The sequence below is a fragment of the Rhopalosiphum maidis genome, chromosome 2 (genome assembly GCF_003676215.2).
Source record: "Rhopalosiphum maidis isolate BTI-1 chromosome 2, ASM367621v3, whole genome shotgun sequence".
NCBI classification, from domain to species: Eukaryota; Metazoa; Arthropoda; class Insecta; order Hemiptera; family Aphididae; genus Rhopalosiphum; species Rhopalosiphum maidis.
Window position 1 is genome coordinate 29771649 of NC_040878.1, and position 26733 is coordinate 29798381.

Here is a 26733-nt window from a genome sequence, read left to right on the forward strand (position 1 = left end):
AGCACAGTTAAATTTACCCATTATCTGCAATAAAAACATAATATTAGTCTACACTTTTTCCTAAAAATTAAAATTAAAAAAGTATCTATTGTATAATAATGATATTTCATATTCTATGAAAATTACAATCATCGTTTGTGTTTTTATAATGTTATTATTATTTTATCATTAAATATTACCATATTGTACTGTCGTTTTGTTATTTTTATTCTATATGTAGCAATCAGGAAAACAAATAATTATGCTCATGAGTTAAAACTAGTTCTGATGAAACAAACATTTTTTTTGCAGAAAAAAAAAAGAAAAATGTTTGTATAATCAACTGAACTTATAAAGAATGAGTTTTAATTTCAATTTTTAGATTTTAAGGTCGCAGTTCACGCCATATTTATCTGTGTAATATTTGTAGGAAATATCTATAACCTCATAGGTTGTATCTATTATCTATACCTATACATAATAATATATACACAACATTTGCCAAAGTTTTATATATGTATGTATAAGTAGGTATAGCTTACCAAACAATAGTATCCACGGTAATGCACTATATATATATATACAACTGATAGTAATATATATGTGTGTGTGTATACCGTGAATGAATATAATATAATATATAGTGTATATACATACCTACGTATGTGGTACGTGTGTTTTTGTATGTGTTAGTGTAATAGTGTGTCGGTGCCATTTCTGTGCACTTGTTAATTATGATATAAAACAATGGACGTTTGCATAAATTGTTTAACCTGTTTCTACCGTCGGTAAAAAAAATTGTTTTAATAATCGTATATGCAAGGCGGTGTTACTTTTTTAATAACGATTCATGTACCACATATATAATATAATGATTAAATATACTCATACTCTAGGTTCCATCCACAACCAATTTATAAGGTTGGTCATAGGAGTTTTCAGGATGAGGATATGGAGGAAGGGCTCAAGCTCAGGTATCCAACGCATTAATTAAAATACTAAAATATAGGTATACAAGCAAAATTATAAATTTTCCAAACCACATCACTAAAAATATCCTATACAACTTTTCATCCGACAACTTATTATTTTACTAACACACCATATTTGAGAACTTTAAAGCAATTAGTGAAAATTTAGGTTTCCATTTATACAAGCATAAAACAAAACTTGGTTTTATTTTCTTCCCTGGTCCTTGTCACCAAACAAAAATATTTAACTCACTGAACATTGCACAATGTAAGCCATTCAATATTATACATCAATGCTTAGAGGAGTATATCCGAATAATATATACCGGTGCTTCAAAAATAACTAATGACCCAAGCTCTTCGGTAATCACAAATCAGGTAAATTATGTTTTCCGATAACTATTCTTATTTGGATATCTATATATATAATAGAAGAAACTTACGCTTTTTAGTATTTACAGATACTTTTGATAACTAAAAAGTTTCTAAGTGCGTCTTTTTATAACTTTCCTGAAAATCATGATATATATATATATATATTGAATAACGCACTTTATTATATTAATATGTTGTTTAGGCAGGAATCGTTAGAGCATTATACTTTGTCCGATGCGCACGCGTGAGTATGTGTTTATGTTAATAATACTATGATGTGTGAATAAGCGTATTAAACAATTGATTCCGTGCGGGGTTGCAGTACTGCGGTATTGTAATATTGTATTTTATATGCTACCGCGGCGGTCGTCTCGCGGTGACTTGTGCGCTCTCCCCGTCGTATAAATATACATATATTAAATTATTATTATTTCTATTATCGTACGTATTATTTGTTTCCATTTTTTTTTCCAACTAATTAGGTCAACGATATATTATGGTAATGAAAATTATAATAATAATAATAATAATAATAATAATAATATTTGGACGTATGTGTAATTCCGTTGATTTATTCAAACGACCTTCACACTGGCGCCCGCCGTGTGTATTTATACATGTATATATTTATTTACGACTGAATAAATAAACAACATTTTTGGAATACATTAAAAACAATATTAATAATTCGATACGCGAGAAACGGTTTATAAGCATAGTGAGTTTCAAGACCTATGAATACTACTATTATGTGATGTACTTACACCCTAAACTCTTAGTGTATCTTTCTATCTCTTTTTATATCAATGATATATCCATATTATAGTGATAACGGTATATTTTGTCCCCGATTTTTTTTCTATCTATTATTTATTATTATTCGCTTAAAATATATTATGAGTCGATATCGAGTCATCACATTGCTGAATCGGTTAGGTTAGGTCAGGTGCCAAAGCAGAAGACGAAGTTACATTTATAGGTTTAGCGATGAGGAAGTCCAAAACACCGTTTTGTGTTTTTAAATTATATTAATGTAATTATACGTGTAATGCAACGAGATGTACATTTTAATTATGCACATAGTTAATATTTCTAAAAACACGACTCATCAATAATATTATACCAATTATTTACACATATGTGTATATTATTTGTATATTCCATATTAGTGCACTCTACTACAATCGTGGTGTTGTGTAATATACGTATATTGCACGTGGCTTTTCACTATTTATATTATAATCATTTGAGTAGAAAAAATCGAATCTCGCGCACTCCCCGAGTACATGCTGCACATATCGGTGCACATGTCTCAAAATTATTATTATCTCGTAAACGTCCTCGGGGGGACAGGTGTAGTACCCACACAGACACAGTGCAGACACTCACAAGACACACAGATGCAGGTACCTCCACGACGACTGTAGATAGTAATCGCCCCGCCGCTCGAGACCGCGTGTATATTGTATATACTATATATATATATATATATATGTAGATAAGTATGAAAAAATTAAATATAATTTTTTTAACGTAGCATCAGAGCGCTGTGCGTATGGGTACCTAAATTGACCATAACCTAAGTAAGTGGCGTGTGGTGACTGTATAGTTATTATAGAGGCATCAATTGAAAAGGTAAAATTATATTATTACTATGCAACTGTAACACGCGTATAATATATCAAATTTGTGAGTAAATTTATGATTATGATTACAGATTATCCTTCACATGTGATATAATACACCAGTTACTCTCATTAATTTAAGAATAAAAAGTTATTACTGCATAGTGTGCACGGTGTTTTATTTGCATCAATTCAGTGCATAATAACTAATTAATAGGTAATAAGTAAATGGATGCGATTAGAGTTTTTATATAGTTATACTCTAATCAGTTCAGTACGCGCCACTGAACCTTATTTGCATAATATGTATAACCTTTTGTAAAACTAAAATATTTAATCGCTACCGCAAAGAATTGACGACGCACTCGGTCCACGAACTTTAAATATTTTTTTTCATGGTAATACAATTTTTTTGAAGTCTTAAACACCGCCGACGCTACAATAGTCTTCCATTCATCGGTCATCGGTCGTCAATTCGTATACCATTTTTTTGGCCGTCCTCTCGGTTTCTTTCCAGTTGGCCTCCACTATATTATATTTCCGCTCTTAAATTTTGTCGTTTCTGGTCATCTTATCACACTTCTAAACAAATTCGGATTATTTCCACTTTAAAAAGTTATTTAGTTATCTTCGGTGCGCTTAACGAACTAAGCTTCAGTACGTATATAATATGTATTATAATTTATAATATAATACAATATAATAATGCGTGTCGTAAATCGTAATATACCAGTGCGATTACTGTCGAACAGCGAATGAAATGAAAAACAAGACACCGAATTAGTTTATGTGTTCTTTCCGCCGTTATGTTTTTTAATACCTACTTATTATATTATAGATCACGTCGCACGCGAGTGTGTGTGTACGTTATAACCACCATGTTATTAGCCCATTAAAAACCCGTATAAAATACCGTAGCTGATATTATATGTCCGCGTGTATATTTTTTTTCACCGTATTTTTCTAGCATTATATTATTATTGTTTTCGTTTAACGCCCGGCAGAGTAAACATCGTTTTTTTCGACTGATATATATCATCGTCGAGCGGACATCGCTGCAGCTGCAGCTCAGTCGGCTTTCTCGTCCCGGCGCTATGAGTGAGTGTCGCGCTTGCACACGTACTGTAATAATAATAATATATATAATATACTGTTTACGAACGGTTTTTTTTTTCATTCAGTCCCTCGTCGGGTCCACTCTCAGCCGAAAACAGACTTATGATCTCACCACCATTGGGTGATGTTCACATTTTAACAAGCCTATCGTCGTGACATCCATTTTCACTGTAATCCATCACAACTCTTTTGCGCGTGGTTATAACATACCATCACATACGTACCTAATAAATATAAATTGTACATAACGACAACGACGGATAGACCGATTATTTTATTTTTAGTTTGATGACATAATACACACTACAAAATAAATTTTAATTATGATGTATAAATATTTATACAATAACTTTACAAGCGAGCTTGTGTCGACTTGATGAATATTAAACATTATATATATATATATTATTTTATGTATTTTGGACGATCAAGGAAATGTGCACTATTCCCACATGCACATATGTACGCGAAGTATTTACCTATTACACGTCGCATTGAACTTGTTGGGTAAACGCGCGGTAGTCCACTCTGTATAATCATGAGCATAGAAAATGATCGTCCTAATACGATAATTTGATTATATATCTGTAGATCACAACTGTACGCATGTTATTAATTATACTGTATTATGCAGGTATTTGTCATCATTTCCGTGTTAGATGTATATAATATAAATGTTGTGTAAAACTATCAGTTCTATAACAATAACTGCTACGCAGATATAAACTACAGCGATAATTATTTGAAATTTGAATGTTTTTTTTTTTTTTATATTCATATTTATGATGAGTATTTAAAAATTTTATTCATTATACGACAATCATAAAAATAATCATAATATTTAAAACTTTCAAGTGTGTTCATAATTGATATTAATTTTGATGGTCATAAACGATATACAATATCGATGTGAAGTATGAATCATACAACCATTCATTGATCCGTCGTATGATGTATCGAATATATAGCGTAAATAAACCAGCGACACGCAATTTTGATATGTGGCTACAATTAAAAATGCAAAACCATTATTTATATTAAACATTTATAAAACATTAAGTACCTAAATGAACGTTTTTGCGATAATCACTTGTCCAGTTATATTATTAATAACAAATTTCTTTATGGTTTTGGGATACGAAACGGTTGAGAATTGATGGTGTAGATCGAAATTGAGTGTCGCAATGTTTTGAAATGCAAATCAATATCGCGGTGTATCGTAATATATACGTATAGGTATGTCATCATAATATTATAATATATTATTATTCGTCCAGTTGATTTGAATTCAAGTCGTAATTGTAGTCCACCATCACGTCAACTCACTATAAAGGAATTACTGAACTGGTAGACATGACTATATTATACATATTACTTGTTGCCAGGTTGACAACACACTTGTTATTTTAGGTCCGATTCGGCACTCCAAAAGACGCGAACCCATTATAAATGCATTATGATCATAATATATAGTGTATAATATCATTATTGTGGTGTACCTAAGCGGACGTGTGAAATTTTTCCACGATAACGGTACACAGATAGCCGACAATCTGTATAATAATGCGTCAGCTGCATATCGTCAGTGGTCGAAAATCCTTTTTGTGTGTGTACAGCACTGGTTATGAGGACAGGATAAAGGAATATAATATTCATTATTACAATATGTACACTTTACTCGCCCGTGAAAAGACCGTTTCTGTGTTATAAGAACGATCGACCGTATTTATTGTAACCTGTCAAGTATATATATATATATATTACAAGACCTACAATTTCCACCAACGCTTAAATATATGTATATACTTGCATGGAACGACGCGATGACGACCCTTGGTCACGATATATATAATATAAAGGTATACTTTATGTGTATTATATAATACCTCGCCCGAAGGACCTCGGTCATGTCATGGTGTGTGTGTGTGTGTGTGTGTGTATAATATAATCCGACACATTTTTGAAAGAAAAATAATAAATCCTCGGGCGGAGAGACGCACGACAATAATAATAGTAATAATAACGCGGGTTATATGGGTATACATTAACGGGCCGTGGAAAGAAAATAAAAACGTCGATCTCGACACACGTCCGTCCGAAGTGCGTCGCTGCAGTGAGTATATTGTAATGCATAAATCCATAGATAACAATCGAGGTACCCTGCGCGGTGTGCCGTCGATCTGATGGCGTGGAGTGCGGCGGTTCCAGAAACGTTGTTATTTCGTACGACGATAAGTTAGTTGAAAACTTGAAACTATAAATAATTTAATATAATGCAATGTACATGGAATAGTATAAACCGAGAATAGTAGTTGCCGGCGCGCGAATTAATTCGTTCGAAAGCACAATAAGTTGCTGATTATTGCACTAAAAACTTTGTCTAATGAACTATAGTATAATAAGCCGCCGGCTATATTGATTGATGCCAACACAAAAAGTCAAAAATATACCTTCTCCTCCATAAAGCGTATATCAAAATTTTAGTTTTAGTTCGGATATTATATTAAAAACTAATGTTGATTTCATTCGGATTTAGAACTTTTATACGAAAATAATATTATACTTATTTTGTAAGAGCTTATTACTAATACACTTATGCATTTGTAATTTTTTTTCATGATTAAAAATTATACTTCTGAATCTAATCAATGGCTCATATCAAAGGCCGTATTAATAAAGAATAATATGATATAATAATGTTGTCATAAATTACTTAACTGAGTACTAGTAAAGTAATGTAATTTGTTTTGTTGTTTAAATTTCAATAGTTTTATTTGTTATACATTTTTTCGATGTTCTGCTAACTAATGATGTTTATTCTATAACTCTGTATTTAGGAAAACAGCAAATAATTTATTTAATATATATATATATATATATCTGTTTGATATTTTTTTTTTAAATTCTGATCTATATGCAGGTTGATGGAATTTTTAAGCTATTCAATAATAATATTCACAATACGAACGTTTAAAAATAAATTTGTTTAAAACAACAAACGTCATAATACATTATATAGTAACAAGTAATATAATATTATTTTATTAATTTGCAGCGCATATATACGATAAGCAGTAAGCTTTGTATATAAAATAGTATGATGGTCTGTACGTTTAGTAGATAATAGCAGATTTATGAATTGGGATTGTGAAATGTACAATATTTCAAAACTTATCATTTCAATCAAACATTTGAAATTATCTATTATCTGTAATCATCAATGATAATTTAACATGTGGTGGCGGTAAAGTTGAAAAAGTATATGAGTGGCCTGAAAATCAGAAACGTTCTACTCGTTCGGCCGGTAAGAATGACAGAGCCATTCCGCCCCTGCCATAGTCGATCATCACGTCGAGTCGTCGGACTAAGCGGGTGACGGGTTTCAGACCCACGTCGCGAGCGGCAAAAGGGTCGGATACCTAAACATAGATCCTATGCAGTTTATATAGGTTTCGTGCGCAGCATTTCTTTGCGGCCCAGACGCACATGGTACATAGAATATATATATATATATATATATTATAATAGGTATACACTTTTGTAAAACGGCCCGTCGTTGCGATAGGTACCTTTATACACAGATCAGCTGTATAAGTGCGACGCGTCCGTCCCACGCGTGATGTATAGCAATATATAATAATATTATCATAAAATACGGCGACGGGATCGATCGGAATCTTCGGCTTACGCGTCAAGACCACAATCGTTATATTTATTTATGTTACAGCAGTGATGGAGACGTGCGGCGAAAACGTACCCTTAATGACGAGACGTGTCATCGTGCGCTGCATACGACGATCGTAAATGGCACACTATATAATACGTACGTATATATATATTATGGTTTTACGAGTGCGTGCGATCACTGCGATATAATATATATATATATAACAATGATGTGTGGGCGAGGCTAAATCGTACCTATTATAATATAAACGCCGCCATACGACTATCGATCAAAAAAAAAAAAAAAAAAAAAACTCTAAAACGGACCAAAATCTCGGCGTTAAAACGTTTACCTATAATATAATATGTGTATCGATCGATCGATTGGTGTGTGCACAGTGATAAATCGGTAGGAGCGACAGCTGCATCGCGTGTAGGGGGATCTATCACGAGTGCGCCTATACCGCACGACTTTTATAATAATAATACGGCATTGCGGTTATAGGTGCTGCTCGCAAACCGCATCACACGCGTCACCGAAATGACAAAATGCATACATCGATTGAGAATGATTATGCGTGTACTCGATAGGCGTTGGTAAAATCCGTAAATTCATATATTCTGCATCTTTAATGTCGACGAGATATTCGTAATATGATTATCCTATGCCGCGATAGTCTACAAGGTCAAAATAATAACCAATATATTGTATTGTCATCTCTCTCTCTATATACTCTCCTGAAAAATATGTGTTGTTTGCATGGGCGCAATGATAGTTTTGTTTGGGTGGTCGCGAAATCGAGTTATCCGTGTTATACATCACAATCTGTAAGTCTTATATACACAATCGCCACCTTTATAACACTATACATACATAATATGCGTTACGATCCCCCTGCAATACGCGTATAATAGGTCAGATACTCAGGTTAGAGTATTATACTAATAAATAATAAAAGTGCATATATGAGCAGACTAAGGATGTGGTTGTTTGATAAAAATGGTAGGAGTTACAAACGGTCATTGCGGATGACACTAATATGCAATAGCTTGTAAATTGGCGGGAGGAGGAGGTTAACATCTAGAGACTATATTGTAGAATCATTACATATATAGTTAACCGTTTTATAAAACCATATAGTTTTATTATTATTAAGTATTAAAAGAAGTATAGTAAGTATAATAATATGGTGTTGTTACTTTAGTGCTCAATCCTTATTATTAACAAAAATAGACAAATTATCGTGTGAACGAATTTTTATAAGGAAAAAACTCATTTATATCCGTTGAATCTTATAATATTCACTTTAAATATATACATAGGACGATAACGGTGAATTTAAATAAAAATATAACATAATAATTGTATTAAAATAAAAAAAAAAAACCAATTGGTAAAAGCGGAAGAGGGCTTAGGTATGCGACAACCCTAAAGTACATCAATGGGACATCAACATCATTTCTGCTGTTGCTTCTACTTCAGTTGCAATAGTTTGGACAAAACCTTCCGACCGAATTCGAGACCAATAATACAGTATTATCACGATCAATTGATCAACAATGATCGTGCATCGTCATTGTTGGTCCGCGCTACTAGCAAGTCGTTTACATCGTATTACAATGTATATAATTTACTGTATTATTATCGTACTTACTTCGCGTATCTATGCACAACTCGTACGTAATACGTACCGATGTATATATATATATATATATGTGACGTATCGTATTTAACCAAATAACCATAAATATAAGCTACAATTATTTTTTTAAGACCATAAAGGGAACGAACGTGCTTCGATCGAATGACATCGATGAGTGTATTATTATATATACATGTTATATAGTCTTAGGTATGAATGCAATACACATATAAATATATAAAATATATAAGCAAAACTTTTGATAAAAAATTCTTTTGGTTTTTCTGTTTTCAAATTTTTATTTCAAATCGTTTTTATATCCCATTTTTTTTTATACAACACATATAAATTTAATAAATAAAAAAAACATCAACAGATAATGTTTTTTTGACTTAATTCCACAATTGTTTTTTTTTTAAATTTATTTTTTATTAAAAACATAATATTATATATACGAACAAACAAAAATTACACGTTCCAAAAGTGTATTTTATTATTTTCTCTATATATTTCGTGAATGATAATATATTCATCTAACTACACAGTTTTATTTACACATCTATTTTCGTATTTACAAAAAAGATCTTGTACCTTAATTTACTTTTTTTGTTATCGGCTAAATGTATACATGTATGCGTGTATTTTATATTACGAATATTATTTTCCCGTCTTTTCTTTGCTTTTCTTTTTAAAAATAAATAATAAAAATAATTATAATAATAATATTAATATAATACATATATAAATATATATTATAAATCAATCATATTATGTTCAAATTAAAGACTAATTGAGTGTTTTTTAAAAGAAAAAAAGTTTTTTTACTAGGTATAACAAATTTGAAATATATAAACACTTTAGGGTGTATTATAAATATATATATATAATGTATATATATATATATTATATTTTAGAAATATGCGATTATTAAAACTAAAAATAAATCGTTAAAAATAACAAAAAAAAAAATAATAATAATAAATTATAATCAAAAAATGAGATAAACAGCATATACACACACCTACGACACAATAATATACATTATTACATTATGCGCGTACGTATATAGGTATATATATACTTATAATAATAGTAATAATAATATTTTTTCGATAAATTCGTTACAAAATACAAAAGCGCGGCGGAAACACATCCGTATAAATATAGTGTATAATATAATATATATATAGTTTGTAATAGGTATCATTATATTATACATATTGGTGAAACACTGTGTACCTAACATATACAAATATATTTGGTCGTTTCGCTCAAATTTGTGTCTGCGTATACACGTATAATATCATATTATAATTATTATTGTAACACTCTATTATACATTATTGTATTATACCTTGCTACAGCACATATACATACACACACGTTTTATTTTTTATATATATTATGTGTAATGTAATAGAAATTTATTTTCAGAGTTTAAATTTATTATTATTGTTTATAAAGGTAGGTATGATAGACGGTATGGTGGCGGCGGCTGGTTGATTTATTCCGATAATATGCTATTTTTATAATCTCTTTATATATATACTTGGACCGATAATATATTTAGAGGGTGATCGTAAAAATATGAACAAGAAAAGAAGAATAAGTATAGGAAAAAAGCGTCGTATACGCACTTGCACACATATATACACGAAATATATGTCGGCGGGTATGATGTACACGTATTCATGTACACATATATATATTATATTATATACTCTGACGGTCGGGTTAGGTATATATATATTATTACAATATTTTCGGGGTAATTTTATTATTACCTTTTTTGGTTTTTTTTTCATCCGTCACATAAATCACGAATAAAAAGAAGTGAGCGAGAGAGCGAGAAGACGCGCGGGAGAAAAAAAATATGGACAAAAATTATGAATCGTTCGAAACGAACCGGTTTTTGTATATTATTATAGGTATATATATCGTATAGCTAGACGTATATAATAATAATATTATAATATAATATTTTATTTATATTTCGTATAATGTGCGTGTGGTGTGCAGGTACATTGTCGTGGTGCGAGACGCGCCGGCTGCAGATGGACCGAAAAAATATTTTACAAGTACACAAGCTACCCCATTACATACCTACCTTTGGGAGACCCTATGCCATATAAGTATATTTATTATGCTCACGTGTATATTATAATATAATAGAAGTATACGCGACGAACAAGTGTTTTGTGCTGGAAAACTTTGCACTGCAGTCTGCGAGGAACGTAGAAAAAACGACGAAATAAACCCAATTTATCTATGAAACAGCACCAAAATATAGTTTAAAGGTTTTTATTTTTAAATTTTAGTTTCGTGTTTATCGTTAATCATTAATTTTATAAGTATACACGCGTTGAGATCGGTTATTAATCAGTGCGGTTGGGGCGTCGTGGCCATAGTATCTCGCGCGGTTGGAGGATGCCTAGGATATTGCGCGATAGACTTTTGGAAAATCGAGAAAAACGTTATATCATTAAGGTTTCGGAATAATCATCAACTCTGACCGCGGTTCGGGTTTCGGGTGTATATTCAAGTAGCATCACTCAGTGTGCGCTCGCGTATTAATAAATAAAACAGAAATACATATTATATATATAGCTATAACAATACCTGGAACGCATATGTGAGTGTTTATGTGTGTGTGTGTGTGTGTGTACATGGCTGCGAAGTCATACTTGTCCGGGGGAGATAATTAAGACAGAAAATAAAACAAATCTAAAGAATTATCGATTTATATCACAGTGCGATAGAAGAGTCGATTGATGGCTCGTCCGTCCTTTACTTGCCGCGATGGCTTGTCGTGTACTCGCTGCGGTGACTTGTCGTATACTTGCCGCGGTAACTTCTCGTACACTTGCCGCGATGATGTCGTCCGCACACGATTTGCTGTTTTGTCGTAAAGCCTTCTCGCCGTCGTCTTGTATGAATAACATATATGTGCGGGGTAGTTATAGGTGCCGATCGATGGTCCTCGGTATATTATCATCATCATCATCATCATCGTCATCATCATCTTCTTCATTATCATTATTGATTATTATTATCATCGACATCATTTTATCGTTATACCGTACGCGTAAATAATAACAATTATTATACACATATATTATATATTTAATAACGATTGGAAAAATTAATAATAATAATAATTATAATAATGTTTACGGAAAATATATTTTCATATATATCATATAAAGTTGTTATGCGCTTCGGCCGTCGTAAGCCGCGATTTGTGCAGTTTACGGCGAGCACTACTCTTATATATTATAATACAGAAAAATCGTATATATTTAATCATCAATATATACGATCCGCTTTTGTAAGTTTATATTTATATTTTATTTATATATATTTATGTATAGTCGAATTGGTAATATAATAAATGTCATCGCGGTGCAACGCACAGGCAACGCAACGCGGCGTCCCGCACGTGATGCTGCGACGCGATGTACACGTATGTATATTTATTTAAATCGCCCTCAGCGAGACGTTGTTCGAAACAGTAAACAACAGTACTCTACTACGTGCATTCCTGGTGCTGCTGCTGATGTTGCTGCATCTTAGCCAGGTGCCGTGAGTACTCAACGTCCCACTGGGCGAAACGTTAATGAGCCGCAAGCGACTGATGGTTGCCGATCGGGGACAGCATCGGCGGACTGTGCGAGTGCGAGTGCGGTCCCATCGGCGAGCCGTGCATCACGTGGTCCTGGTGATGGTAGGCCTGGTGCAGGCCACCGTGTCCCATCGGGCCACCGCCTCCGCCGCCCAGGCCACCGTCCATCATGCTGCCGTCTTGCGGGCCACCCATGGTGTTCGGCGGCGTCATGCGCTTTTCCTTCTGCCGCCGGTTGCAGAACCACACGCGCACCACCTCCTTCTCGAGCTGTAGCGAGTCCGCCAGCGACGTGATCTCTTGCGCGGACGGCTTGGGCTGCTTGTGGAAGTGCTGCTCCAGCGCGCCCTTGACGGACACCTCAATGCTGGTGCGCTTCTTGCGCTTGCGGCCCTGCGCCGCGATCTTGTCGATACTGGTCGGCGAGCCCGTCGTCGAGTCGGCCTCCTCCAGCCACTTTTGCAGTAGCGGCTTGAGCTTGCACATGTTCTTGAACGACAGCTGCAACGCCTCGAACCGGCATATGGTGGTCTGCGAGAACACGTTTCCGTAGAGCGTGCCCAGCGCCAGACCCACGTCCGCTTGCGTGAAGCCCAGCTTGATCCGGCGCTGCTTGAACTGTTTGGCGAACGCCTCGAGGTCGTCGGACGTTGGCGCGTCTTCCTCGCCGCCGGGGGACTGCGGGTCGTGTTGTTGCGGGTACGACGGGCTGTGTCCGTGCATCTGGACGGCCGGGTGCGTGTGGCCCAGCATACCGTTCATCACGTGATACGCGCCGTGGTGGCCGAGCTGCGGCGACCCGGACCCACTGCCGTTGTAGTGGCCGGCTGAAACGACGGGCGGCGGCGGTCCCGTGTGCCAGGTCTGCGCGCCTCCGCCGCCTCCGCCGCCGCCACCGCCGCCGCCGCCGCCGCCGCCGGTCACGGCTCGCATGTCTGGCGGCGGTTTGATGTCCAGTCCCTGGTGCGGGTGGTGCGGATGGTGCGGATGGTGTTGGTGCATGCTCATGGACGCGGCCCACGGGTCCACCCAACTGGCCGCGGCCGACAGCGACACCGGCGACGGGGACGTAGGAACTTGATGGTGATGGTGGTGATGATGGTGATGCTGCCCGGGCGGCATGTATTTCAGCTCGCCGGCCGGGTGGTCTTGACCGTTGCCGCCACGGGGCGACGGCGACGGCTGCTGGTACGGGCCGCCGGGCTGGTTGACCACCGACATGCCTCCCATGCCGTCTAGGTCACCGGAGCCGGGGCCACCGCCGCCACCACCGCCGCCACCGCTGCCCACGGGCAGGTACGTGGTGGCCATCACCCGCGCTTTCCAATCACATTCAACCGACGCGCCCCGAACACTGCGCGGGTAAATCGTTAGGTCCGTAATTGCGAACGATTTTCGTGCACCGGTCTATGGAGAAAAAAAAATATTCACTGTTGCACCGCACGCGAGTGCGGTGGGTACGCGCGGCGCGCGCGCACTTTTTCCGCGCGACAACGACGTTCTCGGCGACGTGCGATTTTTTTTTTTTTTTTTTTATAATAACAATGATTATTGTTTTTTATCGCTCGGTTTTCACCGCGAGACCAGGACGAGGAAAATCCTTATCGCGACGCGTCGCGCTGTCTCGGTAACTCACGAGCAGAGAAAAACGCAAAAAGCGGAATAACGTTAAAACGAATTAAAAAAAAAAAAAAAATAATTATAATAATAATAAATAAAAACGACGGTAAACGGACGATTAAATCACGATCGTATATTGTACATGCTTTGCAAACGAATAAATATCGTACCAAACGACGCGTCGTATCATAGGTGTACGGTGGTAATGTTTGGTGACGGTCGCAGCGTTCTGAGAGAAAAAAAAATCACACAAGTCACACACACGCGCGTGAACCGTTCACATAGCGACCGGCGCGCAGTACGTATACGGACTGATCGGCGGCGAAGGTCCGCAGAGAGCGGCTGCCGCCGGCGCGCGCGAGGTAGCGTTCCGGCGGCACGGTCGTCGGTCGGTGGTGGGGATGGGGGGCGCGAGCGAGAGACCACGACCGGCGGGAGCGAGACCCGTCGCGCGGCGGGTGCCGCGGTACGCGCTCCACGGCGTTTCCCCCGCCGTCGTTTGTGCGTGCACGCCCAGGCCGTGCCGGTTGGGCCCGAGCGCGCCACGACGCCCCACCCATCCGGGGACGGGCCCGGGTCAGCTGACGGCGGGGCGCCCCGGCGGCACACGCAGTAGCCACGGCAACGGCATGTACTCTCTCTCGCACGGCCGTTCGTGTGCGTTCGTGCGCGCGCGTTACCGATTGTCGTGCCGCGTCGGTGGGCCGCCGCCGCCGCCGAGAGACCGCGCCATCGTCGGTCGTCGTCCGTCGCTGTCGTCGTCTCGCCGCCGCGCGCGCCGACGTAAATGGATACATTATCGCGACATTATCGTGCCGAACACCTACGGCCCCCGCCCGCACTGTCGACCGACGCGTCTTCGCCCGAAAACAATCCACTCGCCAAATTGATTTCCAAAGGCCCTTTGCCCTACGATTTGTACACCCGCCCGCAATTCATCGCGATGGCACCCGTACGTGTTTACGTTAATCTATAATACCATAAATATACGTATATTACTAGCCTATACGATGGTATATTGGTATGCACCTAATAACCGATATAATATGCACTTTATGTTACCGCATAGTTATATGTATGTACCACGATTGCTGCAGATGTGTCTACTCGCTGCAGTGCGCGCATCATTATCATACACATCAGGTGCAAGCCGTTGATGCACGGCGAGTCGCCGTTTTACTGCAGGTTGTACATATATATATACGTGCTGTACCTGTATATTATATCGATGTGGGTGCATCGAGTTCTGCTGCAAGCTGCCCCGTTCAAACACCCTTCGACTTCAATTCTTTTTTATTATTACACTTAAACTGTAATGATATTTTTTTCGCCCTAAACCTATATATATATATATAATATACATTGTATATAGATGCTTTGGAGTATGCTGTTGGATATAATTGATTTCAGAAGTTATAATATGTATAATACTCGTATAACGTATCGGAATTAGTTATAATATATATATATATGTTCTGTTTTTCAGATATTTTAATACTTATAGGTATTTTTTTTGCTGCGCGAGAACACCGACTTCGATTTTTTGTATAACAATCGTATTATTTTTTACAATGAAGATGATATCCTGCAATATATACACTATATATGATATACCTACTATGATTATCATTTAAATAATGTTTGCCGCTATTAGTTTATTATCATAATATATACTGTATATGCGTGACAATCATAAAGTTCGCGCAATATTACTATAAATTTAAAAAAAGTCGGACGGAATTTGTGTAACTATTTATATATAAGGTATATACCTAAAGCCATAAGTACACTTATATTGTATATCGGACAATAATGAATCGTAACACCGATAGAATTTATTTACATGTACTTTTATTGTTTATTATACATATAACATCCGGAACCTTAATTGATGTGTGTTAGTGATATATTGTGTACCTATATATATATATAACATAAATATAATACAACACTTGCACTGCACACTATTATGTTATTGTTTATAATATATAGTTATAGGTAGGTAGCCCGTTTTGTACGGGTTTAGATACTTAGGTATACAAAAAGTCAATGCTATATAGGTATTAATGAGTTAAAATAAAAAAATAAAATTTAGTTATTATTAATCACCGTTTAGTAGCTGCAGTAATAGTTATAGGTATAAGTACTATTTACTATAAAATTAATATCACCCGTTATTATTTTTTGGAAATATATATTAAATATTGTGGTCTGTGATGGTGCTAATAATTCGTTGTTAGAATTTTGAAATTTTGAAAGTTTTATTGTAATGATGCTTGTTCAAATATGTTTCATAAAGGTATATGTGCTATTTTTCTCACTGATTAAAATATCAAATTCTATTCATTTATTTTTGATTACATTTTTAAAATTTTATTTTAGTTGATTTTTTAATCCATGGATTTATAAAAACTTATAAAAAAAAACTTTAAAAGGTTACCTTTTTATTTAACTTAGTAACGAGTTAAATAAATTTGTTAACTTACCAAGTAGGTATAACCTTGTAAAAAATTCATGAAAGAAAGCGCTGCAGATCTTCATCATCATCTTGATACTATAATATATTAAAATATAGAAAAAATGGCGAATATATTATTTATTATTATTATTTTTTGTACATTCTATACATTATATACATATAAATTATATATATTATTATATACGAAATAACAGAGAGAAATATGGAGAGTATATATGTATGGATAAGTTATATTTAATTTGTGTATTGCATATTATATAATATAAATGTATTATGCATATAAATATTTCGTGTTATTCATTTTAAATTATAGGAACAAAAGTTTAATACAACTTTTCCAAAAACTTATGTTTTCCTATACGAAAAAGCTCAATTTATAATTTATTGCGACAAAAGAATTATTCTGTATACAGTATACACCTTTTATAAAAGAATTTCCACGGTTTACCTGTGTATGATATAAAATAATGTTAAAGAAAAATAGAAAAAAATCGAAATCGGTATGCAGAATAATACACGTATTATTTATTATGTTAGATGTTTGCAACGCTGTTGGCGCGGAGAGGAGAATACGAAAATCAATATATTTACCGTGGATTCATCTATAATAATATGAAGGTAGGTAGGTTTATATTAATAAAAAAAAAAAAAACAGAGATATAATATCACGTCGCGGTGGTGTGCCCGTATATTTAGTTACCGCTGTGCAATATGTATATTTATACTATACATAACCAAAAGCGGACTTGATACTGCGTAAAATAGCCAGTACATACTCGTATGAAGAATATGCCTAACGCGTGCGCCGATTGCCGCTATTATAAAGTATTGAATTTTGTACATTTTTCTCCCAAAGGTATCTATATATGTTTAGGTAACTCGTATTATATATCTCCTGAAAAGGCTGAAATATTAATAGGTACATCGATTCACTCACTGGGTAGTAGATATATATATATATATATATATACAAGCGTGGTATTATATAATAATATTATCCCCTTCATCTCGTGGTAATATTTATTGCAATTTGCAACATTTCTCATAAAATAGTGTTACGTATATATTATTACTATATAATGTATTATATTATATATATAAATATAGGAATATTTACATATACGGCGGTGTTGAGAGCATTTCGATGAAACTGATTTTGACATTGAAACTGCATGTGATAACAATTTAAAGGCATATTATAATATATAATTGTACAAAAAAAATTGGCTAATTTATGAAACAGATTATAAATTGTTATAGTATACACACACATATATATATATATATGTGTATATTAATCGATACGAATAAATACATACATATAAATAAATAATGAAGAAATCATGATAGACTTCATTAAATCGATATTTTATACACTTCACTCTTGGTATGTACGTAAGTAATAGGATATGGTATTTATTTAAATATATCCATAATATATAATATTGTTTTTTTTATATTTTTGTAAGTAGGAAAATTCACGGTGTCTTAAAAAATTACTCGTTTTACTTCATATTATATATTAGCACATCGATAGTTGAATTATTATTAGTCGCAGATAGGTATAGTACTTGTTAGGTGCTGTTGAAAATCCGTTAACCGGAAACAGATGAAAATAGAAGATGGTATTACTATTTATAATACGATTTCGAGTGACGGAAATTTACCGGACGAGACAATACGATGACAAATCGAACGTGCCTCTGAATTATTCTCGGCGAGCGTCTCTGCATACGCGCAACGCTATCTGTGAGAGTACGTCGCGTAACTTGGCCGCGATCGACGTGTGCGATCTGAGTGCGCCACTTTCAGCGACCGGAAATAATAATAATGTTATTATTATTATTATGAAAACACGCCGAGTGTAGCTTTAACGAAAACTTAAACACATAGACTTGTATACGTGTTAATAGTTATTGTCTATACAACTTATATTGTATGAACAAATAACACGCTGCTTAAGACTACATGTCCATGGCGATTCCTTCTCTATAGATACCTATAAAATAATATACTAGGCGATAATATTGGAAATATCAATATTATATGTTATTATATCTAACGACTACACGTTAAATGGAAATGATTTCTCATCTATACGAGTATGCATTGTGTCTATTATAAGTATAATTATGCTTTATGCATGATACATGGATATGATATTTTTCTTTCTTATAGGGGTCAATCTTCACCAAAAAGACAATACGAAAGAAAGACTTTTTTTCTATAAAATAATATTGGGACACGCCCCGTATATACTTGATCACTAAATTTTGAAAAATCTTCAGTATACATACAAACCTACAGGCATTAAGTATTTATTATTATTATAAATACATGCTAGAATAGGTATACAATATACATATATATACTCTTATATAATTACATATCAACAATTCATTTAGATTATGGATTTAAGATGCGTCCTGACTCCAAACCAAGGATATACATATTAGTTTATCAGTCAAAAAAATATTCGAGGCTGACAAATTATCTGATTTCAATTTACGTCGTGTTAATCTGGTAAGAAAAACCTGAAAATTGTAATTAATTTAAAGTTGATTTTAGAACTTTTTTCACGTGCCTATAATTTAATCTTAAAGTATTCAAATTGTTGCTTATATATGCGAAGATCGCTACAAAAGACTAAAATTGTAAATTATATAAATGTATAAACATCTGCTTTGACTATATTTAACAAAATATCAGCACCACCCTCTCAAATGCAAAGTCCTGGATACGCCACTGGTATTTACATAATATAATATATACCTATATATATAACAATGACATACGATATATTATAGTGTGATACATATCGTATAACAATAATAATACGTAAATATATATGTACCTAGTCAATTATCGTATATCATTCGCAGAAATACCGCGTGCTGCTGCAGGCTCTATCGAGTGTATATATCTATGAACTGAACGTATGGGTTGGATATTATACTTATTATTTTACGCATCTCGCCGTGCTGCCGTATCTGAAAACCGTCGAGAAAAAATTAACTGGTACACGTCGTCGTGCACTTCAAAATTATACCTATACCCGCCGTGGGGCAACTATATCGCGGTCCACGCGAGCCCCGGACCTATCGGGTATTATATATAGTTATAATATATATATATATATAATACCCTATATGTACATGTGATATCATGTAGAATATTATATAATATACTTAAGTCCGTGGTAACGAATTAAAATAATTACCAATAAACGCGTATAAATATATGATATATAGTATGTATAATCGCATTGATCGTTTCACGCTTATTGTACACCGATGTATAAATTTATGTACTCGCCACATTGTGCAGACGAGATAATATTATTATAATATATCGATTATTGTATAAATTATGACGCCGACGAGCACTGCGTATTATAATATTGTGTTATATAATACACATATTTCTGCTGTTTTGGCAATCGTCGGTGAAAACAAAATTAGAGGAACGCAATATAATATATAATATACAATTCGGATATAGGTAGGTATTATATTATTGTATACCTAAAGGTGTATAACTACGTGGCGTGATTTTACATTGCGTGCGTAAAATGTACCAAAAATGTATATACTCTCTAACATTGCTCAGAATATAGAAGTTTATTTTGATAAAAAAAAAAAGAAAGAAAAATATTTCTTTTTATTATCAAAAATGTTTTCAATTTCTTTAGTTTTATAAGTGATTATGTTTATCTGAACTTGGAAATACATAAAAACCGAATTTCAAACAAATAAATAATAATAGTTAAAATAATTTGAAGTACCTATATATACCTATTATACCTATATGGATACACGGAGTTAAATAGCATACCGACAAGTACCATTTGACCCATATGGGTAATATAACATAATATCATTTTTTTTTAAGAAATTTAATGTCTAAAAATCAAATTTCTAACGAACATTATCGTTTAAGGTATAATAGTGAATTTATGTTTTCTACTCCGTCTTTCTAAATTTTAAATACATGTATAGCTTATAAATACTACATGTATATTTCCAAAAACAATAAAATGGCAATTATATCTTATGGTGCATCTTATGATACACTTTGACAAATCTAGTTGGTGCAGATAATATCACACCGAGTACATCAGAACTAGGAGTATATATGTACCTACTTAATATAAAGGAATAATAAGTTAGATTTATTGGTTTTTGCTACAGTTTGCCGTGAAATGTTGTATATTATTTTTATACTTATGCAACACAACTAGCAACTATAGTATGCATAGTGTAAAAGCTGGGTGGATTTAAATAATAAATCTTTACATCTTATTAATTTTTAGACATATGAAAGCCACCATTGAATAAACAATTCACTGTTTTAAAAATATCATAGCTACTTATTTATATATTATTATGCATATAAAAAAATCTGGGTGTGTTTATATCATCCATTTACAGGGAAGCGAATACATTATTGTGATCGCACAAAATATATTTATCGAAGAAACTATATAATATAATACATATTATGCAGGTCCAATAAGTTTATTTTAATATATAGGTACGGGCGCGCATATTTGTTACGCAGGATTTTAAGTATAATAATAGTATATCAAATAATTAAGTCATAAATCAACGTGCCGCGCGATATCACTTTTGGATAATAAAACACCTCGGGCACCCAATCTCGTTTTGATTCGTTGTTGATCTCGTCAATGTACTACGTAATAAAATATTTTCCTGGTTTAACGACGGAAATGATGGTCTCTATATGTATTCTCTGTAACAATACTCCGTAACATGGTTTTTTTCAACAATTTGTTTATGCACGCTATGTAATATAATGTTAATAATTTACGATATATCTGCATTAAATAATGTATGGTTACACTGTGATTTTAAGTTGAGTTTTTCTCAAGATTTTTATTCCGGGAAATCAATAATTATATTGTCAACCTTTGGGCTTCACATAATATGCAAATATTTCCTATCGGATAAGCAGTTTATACCTAACCTAACTTATTTGTCAGTATTGCCGTATAGGCTATATTTTATACATGACGTAAGTGCAGCTATATTATATACTATATTATAAACAATTATTAATTTTATTTTGATCGTTTAGACACCGTTCAATTATATATAGTATAGGCACATGCAGCTAACGGATATTAAAATAAAATAATTATTTATGATATATTTAATTTTAGATACCTATATACTATAAGTGAACTGTGTGATTAGTTATATAGGAATGTATACGTATATATCGTAGCCGTGTAGTCAAATTGTATTATATATAAAAGCTACATATGGTCAAGAATGTTGTTGAAAAACCTATCGTAAAAGCGAGCAATCGTGGACAAATCTAAAGAATTATGTTTGATAACAAATTGTTAAACGATGGTACACGAGATGTAAAATATTTAACTTTGCATATGATGCATAATAACATCATACAGGGTAATTGACATAGCACTCCATCTACCATTTTATCTAAAATATAATATTTTTAATAAAATTATAATTTTTGGAATCGCTGTTTACAATCAGCTAGATCCATTACTATTGATTTATAATTAGGTGTACATCATTTTAATTTTAAACTAGCCATAGAGTTCTACCACCTTTTTTAAATCTATATCGTTCTTATAGTACATTGCAGCTATAGCTATTAGTACTAAAAAACTGTACATTCGATTTTTGGTAGACAATACATCAATATTTTCCATTTGGAAAAAAGAAGTTTGTATCTATCACAAACAGGGTTGGAATGTGTTTTAAATCTATTTTTAAAACTTTTTAAATAAATGGTAAGATTAGGTTAACTTACAAACTACGTACAATCGATTGTCATCATATACTTATATACATATAGTATATATTATAATATATATGAAAAATTACTAAAAACTAGCTTATAAAAATTTACATAATAATATATAATAGTATTTGATTTATTCCATATCCCTTTCACTGCTATGGACGCACATATGCGTCCTATGTAAACTACTTTGGTGTGCTATGGACGCACATACGCGTCCTATCATTTTAAAAATCAACAATAGTTGTTATCGATAATGTGATAATATCATTAAATGGTAAAAAATAAGACGAATCCAAAGCGACAATAAAAAAATATATATAATAAATATTAAAAGAGTTATAAGCAAAAAAAATTATTTGATTTTCCAGGGTTCCCAAATTGTCATTATTTGATTAACTGAAATAATAGTTCACTATGGACTATTTGGGAACCAATCACTAACTTAATTAACTAATATCTGCTAAAAAAGTTACTAGAAATTTTTTTTTTTATTATTGATAATTATTATTTGAACTATAACAATATTTAAAACAATACGAAAAATAAAATTTAATCCCGGAAAAAATAATTCAGCAGGGAAAGAGGTATAGGTTATATTTAATTTATTAATTTCACCAAAGCCCGGAAAAGCTGAATAAGTCAAAAATCTATACTATACCTTTATTAAAATAAATAGTAGTTTTTGAGACTCTATTTATATAAATATTCACTATATTACTATATGCTATATTATTGCTATAATATATTTATAAGTATGATTTTAAAAGCAATAGGTGTACATCATATTATTACGATTGCGATGTATAAAATATTTAATTTTGTCTTCGTAATTTTTTTCAATAGTTACATAGCCCGGTCATTTATGCTAAATTACTGTCAAAGATAATTTATGATCGTAGTATTTAATGGCCGAACCTATACATACACACACCTATATTATTTTTACCGTACGTAAAATATTTGCACACACTTTCACGACCCTATTGTAATATAAAGGCAATATATTATGACATATTATAAAGGTACATCACGTCAGTAAAACTATACAGTAAAACCTTGATTATCCGTGTTCGCGATTAACCGTGCTCACTTCCAAAAATTTAAAAATAAGTATGGACTGAGATGTATAACATTATTGTACGTATGTGTGTATTTATAATTATAATAAAATAAAAAATTACATTATTATATAAAAAGTTTTGATTAACCGCGGTTTTCATTTATTCGTGTGACCCCCTCCCCGCCATTACCCCGGATAGTCGAGGTACCACTGTATTAGAAATAAGTCTAAATTAAAAACAAACTACACTATTATTATGTTAAGTTCATATAATATTATTCAACTAACATTTACTATAACATACCGACAAGGCTACTATATGGTTGATCGTTACAATATCTACCTATATTAACAAAACGTAGGAAATTATTGATTACTGCGTGCTCATCAAACGCGCACGATAATTAGGTATTTTTTTTTTTGCAAAAACAGTTTAAATGTTACGGTACTGCAAGAAAGGGGTTACAAACGTATATTACTGGGTCTCGGTCTCCTCCCCTAGCCTCTCGACGGTAATTGTATACATTTCAAATAATATAATATAACAACACTATATTATAATGTATGTATATTATTATAATGAAAAGTATAATATGCACATTCCCTATACCTATATGGCTATTCAGCGCGGTTCATCTCGGTTGCCTCTGCCACGGAGACATCGCGTGCTTCTGCTGCTGCTGCTGCCCCGCGGGTATGCCCACGGGTCATAAACAGACACACGCGTACATTCTTATAATATGGGTAATAGTAATAATGGGAGGTCGCTGAATAGGTGGTTAAAGGTGCGTGACGTTGCGTCGCACAAGTGTTTTGACGCGGTTTTCAATAATCTATACCGCGGTCACACAGGCACACACGATATAGAGGTACCTGTGCCCGCGGTATATGATTAAATAATAATATAATACACATAATACTATTGTACTGTAGACACTGCGCGACGTAGTATATACTAATATAATAATATTAAAATAGTATATTATATAATATATCGAACGCCGTTTTGGCAAAACGCACGCGCGTCTAATAGAGGTAGATTATAATATTAGGTATAATATGTTATTATATTATACTCTCTCACTGGCTCACTTATAATACTACACACATACGGTCATCGGCGCTGGCGGATGCTGTGGCCGACCCGAAATGACCACGGGGGCTCACGAAGGCAGCAGCCGCGGACAATCAGCATCCGATTACCCGTCCGTCTGTATAGAGCACTAGAGCCGTACACATATTATATTGCAGCACCGCATATATTATTATTATTATTATTATATATGTGCGGAAGAAGAGACGTGCTGGTTTTTTTTCCTACATATAGTCCTTATAGCGTTCCCTCTCGCACGAGAGACGAGGTCGGGCCGGACGGTAGCTCGTGGCTAAATCGGTCTCGGCCGGGTTCATCTCCGCCTCTTTGATTATTATTATTATTATTCTATATGTAGTACATTGTGTGTGTGTGTATGTGTATATATATATATATATATATATATACTATTCGCCCGCCCAGCTATTAATTTTCGACCGCGTACGCGTGTTCGCGTGGTATAAGATTATTTTATTTTTAATATTATCGTTCCGTATGTGTATATAGGTAATATGATTACCTATGATATTGCAGACGTATAAAGTACTTTCGGATATATCGTATTTATGGATGGGTATTATGAATACTGGGTACCTGTATTTTTGTTTGTATTTTTCATTCAAATGAAAAATATTGTTTTTCAAATTTTATATATTACTATTTAAGTACCTACACTTAAGTATTATTTGTGACGACGAAAAAATGCATGTGGTGCTAATAATATATACAATTATACGATATAATATATCATATAAATACAATTTGAAATTAAACCTTTGCGTAAAATGTTGATCTTAATTATATACTTTAATATTACCTATGTTGTAATACACAGCTGCTTAGTTTACGTATATAAGTGCGCAGGAGTGGAGACGGTTCATATATTTATGATTTTTTTAGATTTTATGTGCGTTGAATATCGGAAAATTGTTATAGACGGAGTGCAGTGATGTGCTGGTAAATTATTTTTTTCAATAATATCATATTATTTATTATGTAAATGAACACATTAGTTTATTTATAGTATTATATAGTCGTTAAAATATTCCAGCGAATATACATAGCTATAGCTATAGGTTCAGCTGTTGTTGTCGTTTTGTCTTATTAACTAAAGGTTCTATCATTTGGTAAATTGGCTTGCCAACCCACATTTAATCTTAATTTTTTAAGAGCTGAAAGTTTAGAATTCGAATATAAAATAATATTAAAATATAATACCAACATTATTTTATCAAATACAATATTGTAAATAAATTACCCTTCACATTTGCACTCAATTCTGATTCGCTATGACTTTTACATCGTGCAAATAAAACGTATAATGAACCATATGTAATGTTTTTACATATAACAAATAATCCAACTTTCTCAAAGCGTTATGTTTTTATATTATTCTATTTTTTCTGAACGCAAACTCCTCCATCAGGAACGCACGCAAAAAAAAGTTTTGGGAGTGTTTTTGAAAATCAGGTATAGAAAAGTAGAACTTTTTTTTTTAATAAACATACGATATTTTTATGAAAACTAGCTATACCTACTTAAGTACAATACCTACTTTTTAAAGTATAAACATCGATATAAAGAAAAAAATTACAATACTAAATCTAATTTTCGCGAAGTCTTAGCCATTATGTTAAGAATATTTTCACTAAGAATGTTAAGTCTTTCGAAGATTATAATCGTTT

General features: G+C 33.7%; 1 protein-coding gene across 1 annotated transcript; it reads right to left on the reverse strand.

Moving 5' to 3' along the window:
* Nucleotides 1–11290: 11290 nt before the first annotated feature.
* Nucleotides 11291–14922, reverse strand: LOC113552093 (POU domain protein CF1A). The gene has a single exon (XM_026954777.1). It carries the CDS (start codon nt 14306–14308, stop codon nt 12989–12991), a length of 1320 nt encoding a protein of 439 aa, XP_026810578.1. The 5' UTR covers nt 14309–14922; the 3' UTR covers nt 11291–12988.
* Nucleotides 14923–26733: the final 11811 nt, after the last annotated feature.